Here is a 17,500-nt window from a genome sequence, read left to right on the forward strand (position 1 = left end):
AGCAGAGACATAATGGGACATCTGTCCCCACTCCACAGATAGAGATATGAGCGCATGGACACAGGGGTCCTCGCAGAGACAGTAGCCAGGCTATTTGTAAATAATGCAGCGAACACATTCTGACAGATGATGTATTCATCTAATTGAAGAGGGATTTCGGAGGACTTTCCAGATGTTGTGCTGCTCCAGAGATTTGTCTTTTAATGATGCAGTAATGGCCACTTTGGTCCAAGGCCTGGTCCATCCCATACATCCCCTATATACCCAAAATAGCCAGTTAATTTCTTGCGTCTACAGGTATATGTGTGTATGTGTGTGTGTGTTTGGGGGGGGGGAATTGAAAGACAGGTAGGCTGCTACAGGTTTAGACAGGTTGGTGGTTAAGGGTAGACATGATGGAATCTCCAAATGGATAAACTACCTATTACAGAATGGAACAGTAGTCTCACACACACACACACACACCTCTGAATGACAAGCTGAGGAGCACTGGGGTGTTGCAAAGGACTGTTGCTAAGGTTTTTTTAGCATCCTCTGTATATTTCACTACAACAAATCGTGTTATAGCATGCTCACACACACTCGTGTTATAGCATGCTCACACACACTCTCTCAGTGCAGGAAGCACTTCCACAGATCTAGGTGATGTTTTATAGCACACAGTCAGACATATAACGGGCCTTACTGCAACACACACACACCTACCTCGGTCGGTCGGCTATCAATTGATCCAGATTGGTTCTCTAACCTGCCATTGCGGGTCTGTATCACTTTGTACTAAAGCGTCTGTTTAGCATCTGTGAAGTGCCTATTTGCTACGTTGCCAAGTGAATCACGTTTTCTAATGAACATCCACGGCACAACCTATCACACACACACACACACACACACACACACACAAGCACACACATCCATGGCAAGACTGATAGGGATTCGTGGAGTCTTTGTACATGATGGTGTTGATCATAAGTCAAAACAAACAAAAACAAAAAGAGAAAAAGGAAAACATTAATATGAGAAACACACACACACACACACAAACACACACACTAATATGAGAATCACACACACACACTACTATGAGCACCCTGTGGTGCAGCAGCAGTCAGAGATGAGGGAGATGACAGAGGGAGGGAGAGTCAGAGGGAGAACGAGAGGGATGGAGGTATAAAGGGAGAGAGGGAGAAAGAGAGGGATGGAGATACAGTATAGAGGGAGAGAGGGAGAGATTTTCTGTGCAGGAGAGTTGCTGCTGGTCTGGGTCATGGCCATCATCTGCTGGTAGGCTGACCTGTTTACATGTCCTGTTTGCTTATGCTGTTGCTGAAATGTCAAGATCTTCTGACACCTTCAAGGTGAAGGCAATATAACATTCTGAGAGCACTTCTACATCTGGGAGCAATGTGTGTGTGTGTGTGTGTGTGTGTGTTTGTGTGTGTGTGTGTGTGTAGGCTCAGAGACTCAGAGCGTATTCCCTAAAGGGCAGTTTTCTGAGCTCTGCAGAAATGCCACACAGGATAAGGGGCAAAGGCTTGGATAACAAAGTTCTGTATAAACACATTCATAGACACACACACAGCGCGCGCGCACACACACACGCACACACACATACACATACACACACACACACAGAGGCGCACCTTGTCAATAGGCAAGGCAGGCAACTGCTTGGAGCCCCGAGCTGCTAAGAAGCCCCCCAGACCTGGTCTCAGCGCGTTTGCCGATGGGACAAGCGAGAATTTCGTCCATAGATCTTGAATGATTGAGTGATTTTGTGTGCTCCTGTCATGTTGTACAAACAGAGCATCTGTGCATGTATGCTATGGACTTATAAACAGAGGATCTGTGTTCAAAAGAGTTCAAAGAATCCGTATAGCCTACATATTTAGGCTACTGTGGTAAACGTCAATCGAGGGTGCAAAGTGATGACGGATCAACATCAGAGTTTGGCGTTGACTCAATGAAGTTATGGTAGGCTAATGTTAATTGGAAGAAAGATTGAACAACGTTTGCTACATCTATATGACAATAAACTTGAGCTAGCTAGCGACAGTTACAACTAGTTTAGCAAGGAGATGTTAATATGTTTGTATTAGGGCTGTCAGCCATAACGCGTCAATTGCGATGCGATTTGGCTAAGCAACAAGTATAACGCGTTGATTTTTTTTAATTGCGTGCCGCCAAAGATTTTTTATTTTACACCGTCACTTGTTCTGTTATCAACGATTATTTTTGGCTGGTAATATTTTGACCCTTTGATGTACCGTTTCTTGTCCTCAAACTGACACAGACACTTCCTAATCTGCCTTCATCCTGTAGTCATGAACACTAACACAGTTCTGAACTCCCGATCGGCTGAATGGGCGTTTTACTTAAACAATTTAAAAAAAAAAACTCCCTGTCGGCTCAGTCGACATGGAATTAAAGTATCACTGAAACACTTCAAATTTGCTACGACATTGCATGGTCAGCAACAGGCAGCCAAAGCTGGCCCACCTCTGAAATTATTTAGCCCAGCCAAATTATTCTGGCAGTCCAATTTGTTTAATCTTTTATTTTAAAATATCGATTTTACATATAGCCTAGGCTATTCACCAATTAGACTGTGAGTGGGTGCTTAAATAAATATGAGAAAGATCATCAGAACACACTGGATCCTGCTAGCTGTGCATAGCACTCGTCCAGCGCTTCAATATTGCGCTTTTGTGCTTCTGTTTGGAGAAGATAGGCCACACTGAAGGTGCCGCTGCGTTTTGTAGTGTGTTATGATATTCTTCTCAAACAGCGACGTTGTTGCATATAAGATACACAGGCTTTGCATTTGTGAAACCGGATAAGATGAATGCAACATTTTCTTTCCATTTCTCTTTATAGGCCCAGCTATTTTTCTCCCAGCTTCATCTCCTGTAGTTTGCTTCTCGCTTCTACTGTAAGCATTGTAACATTGTCAGGAGATGGGCCAACCAAGTAGCCTAAAAGTAAGATAGACTTTATCCAAGGAAGTAATTAGAATAAGCCAGTGTTAAACTGTCCATCAATGCCACAATTATTGTAGACTAGTGCCTCATATTGTAGTGCCCACATTTACTATTCAAAATATTGTTCATCCATATAAATTAATTACTAATTTTGGGTATAGAACCCCAATAAAACTTTATTTTGTAAAAAGGTGTTTAAAGTCATTTACTGTATTATTTTTTTAGTTATTTATTCATTTTTTATTCTTTAGGCTACATTTATATTTTCAAAATAACAAGGTTTTTCATGTCAGATTATTTACAGCCTAACATATTGGTGATGAACCCTGTTTGGTAGGGCCCCCTATGAATTTTTGCTTAGGGCCCCCACAGACTCTAGAATCGCCTCTGCAAACACACGCACACACATACAGTACATGCACATACACACGCATTAAACACATTAACTTAAATACATACATTAAATACATACGTACACCTACACATATACATGGGCAGATTAACACACACACACACACACACCCTAAAGCAGCTGGACTGCTTGTGAGCCTGCAGTGATAGCTGTGTGTGTGTGTTTGTGTGTGTGTGTGTGTGTGTGTGTGTGCGTGTGTCCGTGTGTGTTTGCGTGTGTCCGTGTGTGTTTGCGTGTGTGTGTGTGTTTGCGTGTGTGTGTGTGTGTGTGTGTCAAAGTCAAAGTCTGCTTTATTGTCAATTTCTTCACATGTCAAGACATACAAAGAGATCGAAATTATGTTTCCCACTATCCCACGGTGGAGACAAGACATATTTTACCAATTAAGTCCACAGACAAACATAACATTCAAGTAAACAATATAAAAAGTAAATAAGAAGGCACATACAATGAAGAAATAAGAGCAGCAAAATTTGGGTTGAAATTGTGCAATTGTGCATACTGCATACAGTAGACAGTCAATATAATAGTGCAAAAGTCAGTGTGTGTGTGTGTGTGTACGTGCGCTGCTGGCTGGCTGTTTGGTCAGCTGTTCAATAAGATGTGTCCAGGCCTCGGCGGGGAAGGCCCTCCTCCCTGCAGAAGAGCGCCGGCCCTGGCAGAGCCATTTATCCGCTGGCATTAGACCTCCATGTCCGAGTTAATGCACCAGAGAAGAGCTGCTGCTGCCCTCACTGGGCTTCCTGCTGCATCCAACCAACATGCAGAGAGAGAGAGAAGAGAGAGGAGAGAGAGAGAGAGAGAGAGATAAGAGAGAGAGAGAAGAGAGGGAGAGAAGAGAGAGGAGAGGGAGAGAGAGAGGGAGGGAGAGAAGAGAGAGGATAGGGAGAGAAAGAGGGAGAGAGGGGAGATAAGACAGAGGGAGAGAGGGAGGGAGGTAGACAGAGGGAGAGAGAGGGAGAGGTAGGAGAGGGAGAGAAGAGGGAGGATAGGGATGAGAGAGAGGGAGAAAAAGAAAAAGAAAGGGAGGGAGGGAGAGAGAAAGTGAGGGAGGGAGAGAGAGAGGCAGAGAGAGAGATGGAGAGAGGGAGAGAGAAAGGGGGAGACTGACTGAGGCAGAGGGGATGGTAAGAAGCCAACAGAGGGAGAGAGGGAGGGTTCTAGTGAGATGAGATAAGTCTAGTATTTCTAACAAAGTGTCATGATGTCTGGACGTTCTGATGTGATTTACTGGGTCTCACACAGTCTCACTTGGTGGTGAGGCGATCTGGGTCTCACATGTCTCACTTGGTGGTAAGACGATCTGGGTCTCACACTGTCTCACTTGGTGGTGAGGCCATCTGGATCTCACATTGTCTCACTTGGTATTGAGGCGATCTGGGTCTCACACTGTCTCACTTGGTGGTGAGGCGATCTGGGTCTCACATATCATCTGGGTCTCACACTGTCTCACTTGGTCGTGAGGCGATCTGGGTCTCACATATCATCTGGGTCTCACACTGTCTCACTTGGTGGTGAGGTGATCTGGGTGAGGCGATTATGATCCTGGTGTGGACCGTTCTGATGATGTGGGGCCCCATATTGTTTTTGGAATATTGTCAATGGTAATATTGGGTTGGGAAAGGAATGCTGAGACTAAACCAGAGAGGATGACACCTTTCAGTTTTTGCCTGTGTGTGTGTGCGTGTTGTCTGTGTGTGCTTGTGTGTCAGTCTCTGTGTGTGTGTGTGTGTGTGTGTGTTTGTGCATGTGGTCTGTGTGTGCTTTTGTGTCAGTCTGTTTGTGTGTGTTTGTTTGTGCGTGTGGTCTGTGTGTGCTTGTGTGTCAGTCTGATTGTGTGTGTGTGTGTGTGTTTGTGTGTGTGGTCTGTGTGTGCTTGTGTGTCAGTCTGTTTGTGTGTGTGTGTGTGTGTGTGTGTGTGTGTGTGTGTGTGTGTGTGTGTGTGTGCTTGTGTGTCAGTCTGTTTGTGTGTAATGAGAAGACAGAATGAATGGAGGAGGTGATTTTTCACTGACATGTCCATCCACTGCTTCCAGGAAGAATGGTTAACACCAACCCTCTATGTGTGTATGTGTGTGTGTGTGTGTGTGTGTGTATGTGTGTGTGTGTGTGTGTCTGTGTGTGTCTGTCTGTGTGTGTGTGTATGTGTGTCTGTGTGTGTGTGTGTGTGTGTGTGTGTGTGTCTGTGTGTGTGTGTGTGTGTGTGTGTGTGTGTGTGTGTGTGTGTGTGTGTGTGTGTGTGTGTGTGTGTGTGCACGCTCTGGCATATGTCAGAGAGTGAGAATAATACTGTTGTCTTCCCCAGTGTTATTTCCTGGCGAACGCCGCCTCCGTTCAACTCCACTTCCACGGAGCCGTACCCTTTGCACACAAAATGTCACCATATTGACAACACCATTCTCCCTCTGCAGCGCTGCTTAGATTCCAAGTCAATATCCTGCCTCTCCTGCCGTGGCTAGTGCTAGGCCCAGGCCAGGTCCAGTTCAGCAGCTTCCCTCTCCTGCCATGGCTAGTGCTAGGCCCAGGCCAGGGCCCAGTTCCCCAAAAGCATCTTAAGCCTAAGAGCGTCGTAAAGTCCCTCTTACGAACGTCTTAAGATTTGCCGACTGTTTCCCGAAACCAGGTCCAGTTCAGCAGCTTCCCTCTCCTGCCGTGGCTAGTGCTAGGCCCAGGCCAGGTCCAGTTCAGCAGCTTCCCTCTCCTGCCGTGGCTAGTGCTAGGCCCAGGCCAGGTCCAGTTCAGCAGCCCCTCTCCTGCATTGGCTAGTGCTAGGCCCAGGCCAGGTCCAGTTCAGCAGCTTCCCTCTCCTGCCGTGGCTAGTGCTAGGCCCAGGCCAGGTCCAGTTCAGCAGCTTCCCTCTCCTACTGTGGCTAGTGCTAGGCCCAGGCCAGGTCCAGTTCAGCAGCCTCCCTCTCCTGCCGTGGCTAGTGCTAGGCCCAGGCCAGGTCCAGTTCAGCAGCCTCCCTTTGCCCCTTCCAGGCCAGTAGCGCAAGGAGCAGTGTGCACAGGAGGGTCCAGAGTGAACAGAGACAGAGCACCCTCGACCTTATCATGGAGTCTCTCTCAATTTGTTATACTAAGACATTTTCCGCTCCACTCTCTTCCTCCTCCTCCTCCACTCTCTCTCTCTCTCGCCTCATCTGTCCTGCGTTCTCCCACCCCTTCATCCCCCTTTCCTTCTCCCTCTCTCTCTCTCCTACTTCCCTCTCTCCCTCTTTCTCCCCCTCTCTCATTTCCCCTCATCCGTCTTTCGCACATCCATTTTACATTTGGACAAAAGACATCCAGGCTCATTTATCTCATCAATGGGAGAGAGACAGAGAAAAACTACAGAGAGCACATACACTCACACACATGCACTCGTACACAAAAGTACACACACTGATGGAATTACTGTACCTCTTAATGATAGGAAAGGGTATAGTCTGAATATCTTTGAATCGCTGTCTTTTATGTTAAAACCAGTGTGTGTATGTCCAACTAAAGCTGCTGTCCTTGGTCCTGAAATTGGTGTCAGTGTAGAATTGAAATATGGTTATGTGCGTTTAATACCTGCTTGTTTGTTTATGGTGAGTGTGTGTGTGTGTGTGTGTGTGTGTGTCTCATTCCCCATCTCACTCTCTCTCTGTCTATCTCTCTCTCCATCTCTCTCTCCCTCCCTCCCCCTCTCTCTCTCCTTGCTCTCTCTAGTTGCTCTCTCTCTCTCCCATTGATGAGATGAATGAGCCTGGATGTCTTTTGTCCAAATGTAAAATGTAATCTGTGAATCTCCCCCGACAGACATTCTGCCTGCAGTGGCAGACCTCTTCTTCTCCTCCATTGTCTTTTTAGTTCCATCACCATCTCATTCAGAGAGGGGTAGAGAGAAAGAGAGAGAGAGAGAGACAGAGAGAGGGAGGGAGGGAGAAAGAGACAGAAAAAGACTAAGAGCGAGATGGAGAGAGAGACACACACTTCTGTGCATAAAGGAGAAGTGGAAAGTTTAATCAGGTTAATGTGAACTTACATTCACACTTTTGGATTTGTGCCCTGGAGCTTACACACCACACCTTTATTAAATGTCACATGTGCCCCCTCCACACACACACACACACACACACACACACACACACACACATACACTCACTGCCACACTCACATACATGCACTCGTACACAAAAGTACACACACCGCTGGAATTACTATACCTCGTAATGATAGGAAAGGGTATAGTCTGAATATCTTTGAGTTGCTGTCTTTTATGTTGAATCCTGTGTGTGTATGGCCAACTAAAGCCGCTGTCCTTGGTCCTGAAATTGGTGACAGTGTAGAATTGAAATATGGTTATGTGCTTTTAATACCTGTTTGTTTATGGTGAGTGTGTGTGTGTGTGTGTGTGTGTGTGTGTGTGTGTGTGAGACTGTGTTTGTGAGTGTGTGAGTATGTGTTGTGCGCGTGTGTGTGTGTGTGTGTGTGTGTGTGTGAACATAACTCACTGTCAATTCTGCATCCAGATAAACAGCAAGGGATGAATGCAGGCAGGCAGGCAGGAGAGCATTTTTAATTTATTTTCCCATTGATTTTTCTCCCTGAAGAAAAGGCTTACAAACAACAAACAAACACACACACACACACACACACACACACACACACACACACACACACACACGCATACACACATTCAGAGTTAAAACAAGAACAGTAAATGGACAGAATCACAAAAGCTTTCCTGTCACATAACATATACCATCATCTGTCTGTTGAGTTCATTTAATTAATCCTGTGCCAATACAGCCAATGCGATAATTGTTGATAATTGTTTCCGATCATTGTGATAATTGTAATGTTTGATTCTAGTGGTAACTGCTGTTATCTGTCATTGTAATTACAATCACTTTGCAAAAAACATCAGCTAAATACCATAACCATAACCACAACTACTTTTATGGCATATGTGTGTGTGTGTTTGGGTGCGTGCCTGCATGTGTCACACGTAGTCGTGTGTGTGTGTGCAGTGTTGTATAAAGTACTAGAAAGCAATACTTGAGTAAAAGTACAAGTATCGTACTAGAAAAAGACTTTGGTAGAAGTGAAAGTTACCTTTTAGAATATTACTTAAGGAAAAGTCTTAAAGTATCTGATATATACTGTACTTAAGTATCAAAAGTAATTTTCTGATATTTAATGTACTTAAATTATTTGAAGTAAAAGTAAAAAATAAAAAAGCAAAAGCGGTTTTATTTTGAACTTTTATTGTGAACTTTATTTTGGCTTTCTTATAGTAAAGCATAAAGCATATTCAGGGTTCCCATATCTTCTTTCAAAGAAAAAAACAGAAACAGAAATTTCACTTTTGTATGAACTTCAGGTAAAAATGAAAAATAAATAACTTATTTCTTTAAAAAAAAATGACCTGCTGGTAGGGAGAACATTTTGGTCATGTGGTATGAGCATTTCTAGGGCTTACTCCCCAGGTCACCATCTCACTCTCACACACAGGCCACCTATGTCCAGCAGCTACTAATATGCCAGTCATTAGTTGAAACTGAAAAGGTGTCTGTTCATCTTCAAAAGAAGCTGGTTTTCAAAGTTGCCAGAATTCAGTGCCTGGGAGTTTCAGGCCCAAGACCGGCCCACGTTTTCCATAGTGGTGGAAATTGGATAAATGAAGCAACATTTCAGGTCTTACTATCCTGTAATTTTTTATTAGTACCATGGTTCAACAAATGTGTAAAGGTTATATAATAATTCACTTCAACTGAGAAGTTAACAAAAAATATTCCACTATTCCACAAGTTAACAAAAACAGAAAGAAAGAAAGAAAGAAAGAAAGAAAGAAAGAAAGAAAGAAAGCCTTTAAAATGTAGCCTATCCCACACTTCCACAAAGAGGCATATTGAACTAATGTTTAGGCTACATGTTTTTTTGCATGGGTAGGCTATATTGTTGTTTGGTGATTTAGCCTACTCCTTTACTACACCCTCTTCTGAGCAAACAAGGCATATAGGTTTATCATGTAGGGTAATTGCTCTTTCTTACATTAAATAACTTTAATTTATCCTCTCTACTTGACCCTGTAGTCATCAACTCATCAATTTCGGGCTCATCATTTTCAGTGGTCGACTGGTTGATCTGCTGCTCAGTCTCTCCTGGCCTCTTTCTACCATCCATCCTTTCCGACGCCTGACTACTGTAGGGCCGGCTCGGCTATCCGTATCTGAGAAAACTTTTTGGAAAAGACAGGCTATATGGACCGAACCAACTCTTTTTGGGAGGGGAGAACTCCCTCACGTAGGCTACAACCCATGCAGAGGCATCGCATTTGTGCCATGCGGAACGTGTCCTACTTTAAGAAAAGATAGACTAACGTGACAAATGTCAATATTTTTTTCCTCGACCGGCCCAAAAGTGAAGCGGCCCACCGGGAATTCTCCCAATTACCCACCCCTGATTCAGTCTTACTCTTCTTGGACTGAAGACAAGTCCTGCGATGCTAAATAGCCTTTAACAGGCCGCTGAGGTAGGTAGCGGAGTGTTCAGCTTCACAGAAAGCTGCCAAAGTACATAAACATTTTTTGCAAATCACGCCATAGGTGTATGGCGTTATCTTCACCACTACCCTGTTCGCCGAAGTTCACCACTATCGCCGAGGTGGTCGCGTCTATGATAAGCGGGGAGGTCCTCAGTAGATGCTCGTGCTTCCATGGCAGTTTCAGTTGTGCGTCCTTCTCCTTTAGCACCAAACAAAGCTGAAATAGAAGCGGCGCGAAAGGGCGGGCGCGTAATGCAATCTAGAGCAGTAAACCTCCCTTATTGCAGTCGCACACATTTCTTCTAATTTTTATGTTTTAGTAACGAGTAATGAAGATGCTTAGTGAAAATATAACGGAGTAAAAGTATACATTTTATCTAGGAAATGTAGTGGAGTAAAAGTGAAAGTTGACATAAATTTAAATAGCGAAGTAAAGTACAGATACGTGAAATTTCTACTTAAGTACAGTAACGAAGTATTTGTACTCCGTTACATTACAACACTGTGTGTGTGTGTGTGTGTGTGCCATAACCACAACTGCTTTAATGACATACAGTACAGGCCAAAAGTTTGGACACACCTTCTCATTTCAATGCGTTTTCTTTATTTTCATGACTATTTACATTGTAGATTCTCACTTTGAATGAATGCAAGGTTATTTGGCCCACAGATGAATATTTGTCAAGTTATGGCTTGCTGAATATGGTATTAAATAAAAAAAAATACAGCAACTTTGAAGAAACTAGAATATAAGACATGTTTTCAGTTATTTCACACTTTTCACACATGTGTTCATTAATAGTTTTGATGAATTTACAACGTAAATAGTCATGAAAATAAAGGAAACGCATTGAATGAGATGGTGTGTCCAAATTGTTGGCCTATACTGTGTGTGTGTGTGTGTGTTTGTTTGGGTGCGTGCCTGCATGTGTGTCTGTGTACGTATTTGTGTGTGTGTGTGTGTGTGTGTGTGTGTGTGTGTGTGTGTGTGTGCTGTAGTGCGAGTACTTTAGTATGTGTGTGTGTCTGTGTGTTTGCTTGTTTGTGTGTGTGTCTGTGTGTGTGTGTGTGTGTGTGTGTGTGTGTAAATACTTGCCTCCTGAGGCTTGTCCTTGCCCTTTTGTCTCTCTGCAGGGGCCAACACTCCTCTTCTCCCCGGGGGTGTGTGTGTCTGTGTGTGTGGGGGTGATCAGGGGGTAACAGGGTGAAGGAAAAAGTGAAAAAGGTTACAAAAGAAGGAAGGAAAACAGATAGTGCATGAGGCTTTAATGACTTTAATGATCGCTCATTCATGCCCCTCTCCATGGGATACCTCCTTTCCTCTCATCTCTTCTCTCTCTCTTCTCCAATCCTCTCTTCTCTCTCTCTTTCCCTCCTCTCAGCTTCTCTCCTCTCCACTCTTCTCTCTCTCTTTCCCTCCTCTCAGCTTCTCTCCTCTCCTCTCTTCTCTCTCTCTTTCCCTCCTCTCAGCTTCTCTCCTCTCCTCTCTTCTCTCTCTCTCTTTCTCTCTCCCTCTTCTCACCCTCATCTCTCTCAAATTCAAATAAAAAAAGCTTTATTGGCATGATATTGCCAAATCATTAATCAGTAGAAGTAGAGTAATAATAAGCATGAAACATAAGTATGTGATGATAGCACTTAACATGACATTCTGGAAATAAAGATAAATTATTTTTAAAAGCAACAACAAGTATAATAATAATAATATATAATAATAATAATACTTGAAAATGTTTTAATTATTGTTAGTTTTAACTTTTAACATTTCTCTCTCCTCTCCTCTTCTCTCTCTCTTTCCCTCCTCTCAGCTTCTCTCCTCTCCTCTCTTCTCTCTCTCTTTCCCTCCTCTCAGCTTCTCTCCTCTCCTCTCTTCTCTCTCTCTCTTTCTCTCTCCCTCTTCTCACCACTCATCTCTCTCAAATTCAAATAAAAAAGCTTTATTGGCATGATATTGCCAAATCATTAATACAGTAGAAGTAGAAGTAATAATAAGCATGAAACATAAGTATGTGATGATAGCACTTAACATGACATTCTATGAAATAAAAGATAAATTATTTTTTAAAAGCAACAACAAGTATAATAATAATAATAATAATAATAATAATAATACTTGAAAAATGTTTTAATTATTGTTGATAGTTTTCTTTTAACATGTTGCAGGATTGTACATATTCAGCAGCTATGGGTGTACAATTATCTATTTCTCCCAGGAGGAATGATATTTTTTGCTCTTTTTTAAGGAAATAAGTCCAAGGCAAGTGTCCTCTATTCCAAGGAAGTAGGCCTCTCTTATATGTTTGTACTTTTGACAGTCAGTAAGGAAATGTACTTCACCCTCGATTACTCCACTACTACAGTTGAGTTCTCTCCTCTCACGCTACCCAGGTTTGCCTGTGTCTACCCTTCTCTATGGCCAGGGTTTGCTTATTATCTCTACTTTGAATCAAATATGGTGCCAATTTGCAATAGTTTCTTATTATTCCATAGTAATGTAGTTCATTTACTTGTTTATTTTTTTCTTTCCTATCGTTGATATAGTTTTCTTTAAATTTTTTTTTCGAATAGTTTTAAATTTGAGGCAATGCTTGAGCCTTTTTTGGCTATGTTATGTTTTTGTTCTCAGATATTTAGGCAGTCTCTCTCTCTCTCCTTTCCATTCTTCTCTCTCTCTCTTTTTCTCTCTCCCTCATCATCTCCTTTCTCTCTCCTTTTGTACTAATTTTTTCCTTCCTTCCTTCCTTCTGTTCTACTCTACTCTACTCTCCTCCTCTTCTCTTTTCTTCTATCCCTTGTTCCTGTGGCTTCCTCCTATAATGGTCGCCATGGAGATGTTCTATCTTGTCTCCCATGAGGAATCTGTCTCTGGGGGAGACAAAAGCTCTCTGCTCCGTCTCTTCTGGAATACTCATCAGGCCCAAGTGAATGAGCATTTACATTCTACATGGTCACAGTCTTAGATTGCAGGAACAAACACTTTTGCACGATCGACAGATCGACAAGTACATTGGAGATGACCACAAGACTGAAAAAAACTCCTCCATACACTGCATGTTGCATACACACACACACACGACCACAAGACTGAAAAAAACTCCTACATACACTGCATGTTTCATACACACACACACACATGACCACAAGACTGAAAAACTCCTACATACACTGCATGTTTCATACACACACACACACACACACACACACACACACACACATACACACGACCACAAGAATGAAAAACTTCTACATACACTGCATGTTTCATACACACACACACACACACACACACACGACCACAAGACTGAAAAACTCCGACATACACTGCATGTGTCATACACACACAAACACACACGGACAACCACAAGACTGACAAACTCCTACATGCACTGCCTGTTTCACTTGCTGCATTCATTTTACTATAAACAATGTTTCAGTCATGACAACAGTGACAAAGGTTTGCAGACACACACGTTGTTTATATGTATATATTTTATATGTTTGTGTCGGCCTGTGGAGACACCATGGAGATGTCTTTGTATGTGTGTGTATTTGTGTAAATGCCTGCATCTGTGTCTCTGGACTGATTGCCTGACTGTGTATGTGTGAATTGTAACCCCTGAAGACCCAGCTCTTCAGAGAATATCTCCTCTCGTAGCACTACTTACTATTGTGCTAATTCTAGCACTTATCACATGACTAAAACCGACATTTCACTGTATGGAAATAGCACTCACTGATGCACTGACTTGTACATATCGTACTCTACCCCAATTGTTTACTATTTTGCTTTGGTTAAAAAGTGTCAGTGAAATGTAATATAATGTAATGGACTGTAATGTAATATAATGCACTACTGTGTGTTTATGTGTGTCTGTGTATGAATGAGAGAGAGAGACAGAGAGAGAGAGAGGGAGAGAGAGACAAAGAGAGAGAGTTTGTGTGTCTGTGTATGTGTGTGTGTGAATGAGAGAGAGTGTGTCTTTGTGTGTGTGTGTGTGTTTGTGTGAGAGAGAGTGATCTTCATCAGATGGTTGAATAGCCTCTCCTTTTGTTGATCTTCATCATATCACTGATATGAGCCAAGTTTTGTGATGGAATGAGGCCTCAGACACACACACACACACACACACACACACACACACACACACTGGGGATTAGCCCAGCAGTAGCTTTAGCTGCTACTCCCCATCTATTATCTGCCTCAGATTCCTCGGCTGAAAATCCTCTCAACCCTTCACCCCCGCATATTGAACCCCTATTCTTTCTCAGAGTGGATTCATACACACTTTTTTCATCTTTTTCTCTCTCTTATTCCTTGTCTATGCTTTCATTTCTCTCTCTCTCCCTCTCTCTCTCTCTCTCTCTCTCTCTCTCCCTCTCGCTCTGAAGAGGCTGCTGGTTATCAGAGCTAGAGTCATTCCGCCTGTGCCCTGCTCTTTATTTGTGGAGCTGTTTGACGGTGATGAGAGAGTGTGAGTGTGTGTATGTGTGTGTGTGTGCGCGCGTGCGTGTCGGGGGGTTTTCCTGGGCCTGACCTTGCATCACACACTCGGAGATGAGTTCTGAGCCGTACACGCCTGGCCAGGGACGAGGAGGAAGAGGAAAGAAAAGAGAAGAAAAGAAGAAGAGAAGAGAAAAGAAGAAGAGAAGAGAAGAGAAGAGGAGAGGAGAGGAGAAGAGGAGAGGAGAGGAGAGAAGAGAAGAGGAGAGGAGAGGAGAAGAGGAGAGGAGAAGAGAAGAAAAGAGAAGAGAGGAGAGGAGGAGAGGAGAAGAGAGGAGAAGAGGAGAGGAGAGAAGAGAAGAGAAGAGAAGAGGAGAGGAGAGGAGAAGAGGAGAGGAGAAGAGAAGAGAAGAGAGGAGAAGAGGAGAGGAGAAGAGGAGAAGAGGAGAGGAGAGGAGAAGAGAGGAGAAGAGGAGAGAAGAGGAGAAAAGAGAGCAGGAGCCGCAGAGTGCTTGTTTTTGAGGTGTCGAATGTGTGTGTGTGTGTGTGTGTGTGTGTGTCTGTGCTTGTTTCTGAGGTGTAAGACAGCGAATGTCAGCCATTATCACACATCCTTTGAACAATTCAGTTCACTATCTGAAGACGCTGCCCAAACCTTTCCTAGGCTTCCATTATTTTTCTTCTGTGTGTGTGTGTGTGTGTGTAAGTGTGTGTGTGTGCGTCTGCTGATGGGATCATAAACAGACAGTACAGTACCGATATCTCTTAAACAGGCCTTGCCAAAATCCCTCATACGCGCATGTGTATTGCTCCAAGTGGACCGGTACTCACCGGTACTTCTACATTTTACTTGCACTTTTTCTTGAATACCGGCAATTCTCCTAAGTTGCCGGTACTCTTTTCTGCCATCTCCAAATCAGGTTCCGCGTGTGCTCAGAGACTAATTAAGTCAACTATATTACCCAGGAGTGTGGCACTACGTGACACCTACCTGTTCCCCTGTAGCATGTAGCCTCTTCCCCTGTAGCATGTAGCCTGTTCCCCTGTACTGCATATAGCCTCTTCCCCTGTAGCACATAGCCTGTTCCCCTGTACTGCATATAGCCTCTTCCCCTGTAGCACATAGCCTGTTCCCCTGTACTGCACATAGCCTGTTCCCCTGTACTGCATGTAGCCTGTTCCCCTGTAGCACGTAGCCTTTTCCCCTTTACTGCACGTAGCCTGTTCCCCTGTACTGCACGTAGCCTGTACTGCACGTAGCCTGTTCCCTGTACTGCACGTAGCCTGTTCCCCTGTAGCACGTAGCCTGTTCCCCTTTACTGCACGTAGCCTGTTCCCCTTTACTGCACGTAGCCTGTTCCCTTGTAGCCATACCTGTCAACACTCCCGTTTTTCCCGGGTTCTCCCGTATGTCAAGGTCATCTCCCAGCACCCTCCCATTTTGTTATTTCTCCCGGAAAACTCCCGTAATTTGCATGGCCATCAAACTTCATTGATCATCATTGATCCTTTCATTTTTTCTATTAGTCTGACATCTCCCAGGTTGCCAGATTGTGTATGAAATACACCCTACACATACACGATCACTGAGTTTCAATTTCAACCGTTTTGTCATACAATGGGTTAAAACCTGGCAACCCAAAACCCAGGATAATAAGGAAGCGGGTGCCGACTGTGCAGCCTGAGTCTCGTCTTAAGCAAGCGGGCTAGTTGAATGGCCTACTCCAGAACTAGCTGTTGTGAAATTGTTGGGAATTTAATTGATTAACACATCACATAAACTGTTATTGAGTGTTGTTGATACACTGAACTTGTGCCTCGGAACCATATCTGACAGCAAGCAGCTTTGGAGTTTTGGAAGTAGGCTGCAGGCAGGCAGCTGGTGGATAGGCTACATCAGTGGTTCTCAACCTTTTTTCAGTGATGTACCCCCTGTGAAATATTTTTTTCAGCCAAGTACCTCCTAACCAGCACAAAGCATTTTTAGTTGAGAAAAAAAGACTTAAAACAGAGCACTGTGACATCAATGTCTAATTTATTAACCTTTGGAACAACAACTCCATCCATAAACTTCAACCACGATTCCATCGTTTGAGTTTTGACAGTAATTGACAGATGATGGCGGGTGGCATGTGACAGGTTGGGTCGAACCATCCTGGTATGGGGGGGACTCTGGGTTTTTAGGATAATGAAATTGAATAGCCTACTGAAATATAAAATTAATTTTATGAACTTATATTTTCCTGAAATATTTATTAAATAATTGTTTTTAAAGTATTTTTGCATGGATTCTACTTTTTAAATCTATGTATATTTAAACCCTAAGCTGTTTTTAGGGCATTTTCACTACCTTTATTCATAAGGATTTATTCTGGTCATTGTAAGTGCTACACACACATATATTGTTTTTTTCAGCAGAGTCTAGGCTATCCAAATCTGCCATCATGTCATGTATTAGTACTAGCATTGATTGTATTTTGATTTTTAAAGAATTAAAATATAAAAAGCGTATTATAAAAATTCTTATATTTTGACATGTAGCACCACAGCAAGCTCATAGCTCTACATGCATTCCATGTGTGTGTAGGGCAGACTGTCCTAAATCAGGCAATATCATTGCCATGGTGGAGGAATTCTCTGGGGCTGAGCAATTTACAGAAATATGTGGTGTGTGCCTTACAGAAATAAATGCATAAATAAATAAAAAAAAAATATTTAGTGATTTAATGACCTTTCTGCGCTCCATATCTGTGACACGAACTGATCTGACCTGACTTGACCCGAGTTTACGTGTTATAGCCTGTGTGTGCCTATGGTGTCTGCATTCATGATTCTCTACAACTTTTTACTGCATTGCCATGAACAAGGAACGTGAACATGCTTTGCTACAAAAACAGACAAAAACTTGAGGTAAGTTGAGCTATATGAAGTTATTATTTTGCTGCCACTTCGTCTGTTTTATAAGCCAGAAGGATGTACTTGGCATCAAATGATAGCTCCGTGTCTCCTCTTTCATCTGACATGCGTGGCATATCTATCCGATCACAGGTCCGCGAGTAATTCAAACAAGAGTAATGGGTGTGCAGCATTGGTTTTTGTACATGACGTTATTATTTTGTAGTCACTTCATCTGATTTCATAAGCCAGAAGGATCAACA

The 17,500-nt window shown here is 43.1% G+C and overlaps 1 protein-coding gene across 1 annotated transcript in view; it reads left to right on the forward strand.

The window, feature by feature from the left end:
- LOC125304829 (trichohyalin-like) overlaps positions 1-14,864 on the forward strand; it is a gene marked incomplete at its 5' end in the record, with an annotated part of 46,181 nt that extends 31,317 nt beyond the window's left edge. Inside the window, 3 exon segments of the mRNA XM_048259337.1 lie at positions 4,158-4,353; positions 14,497-14,587; positions 14,589-14,864. Coding sequence (XP_048115294.1) covers positions 4,158-4,353; positions 14,497-14,587; positions 14,589-14,864 — 563 coding nt within the window.
- Positions 14,865-17,500: the final 2,636 nt, after the last annotated feature.

The sequence above is a fragment of the Alosa alosa genome, chromosome 12 (genome assembly GCF_017589495.1).
Source record: "Alosa alosa isolate M-15738 ecotype Scorff River chromosome 12, AALO_Geno_1.1, whole genome shotgun sequence".
Lineage (NCBI taxonomy): Eukaryota > Metazoa > Chordata > Actinopteri > Clupeiformes > Clupeidae > Alosa > Alosa alosa.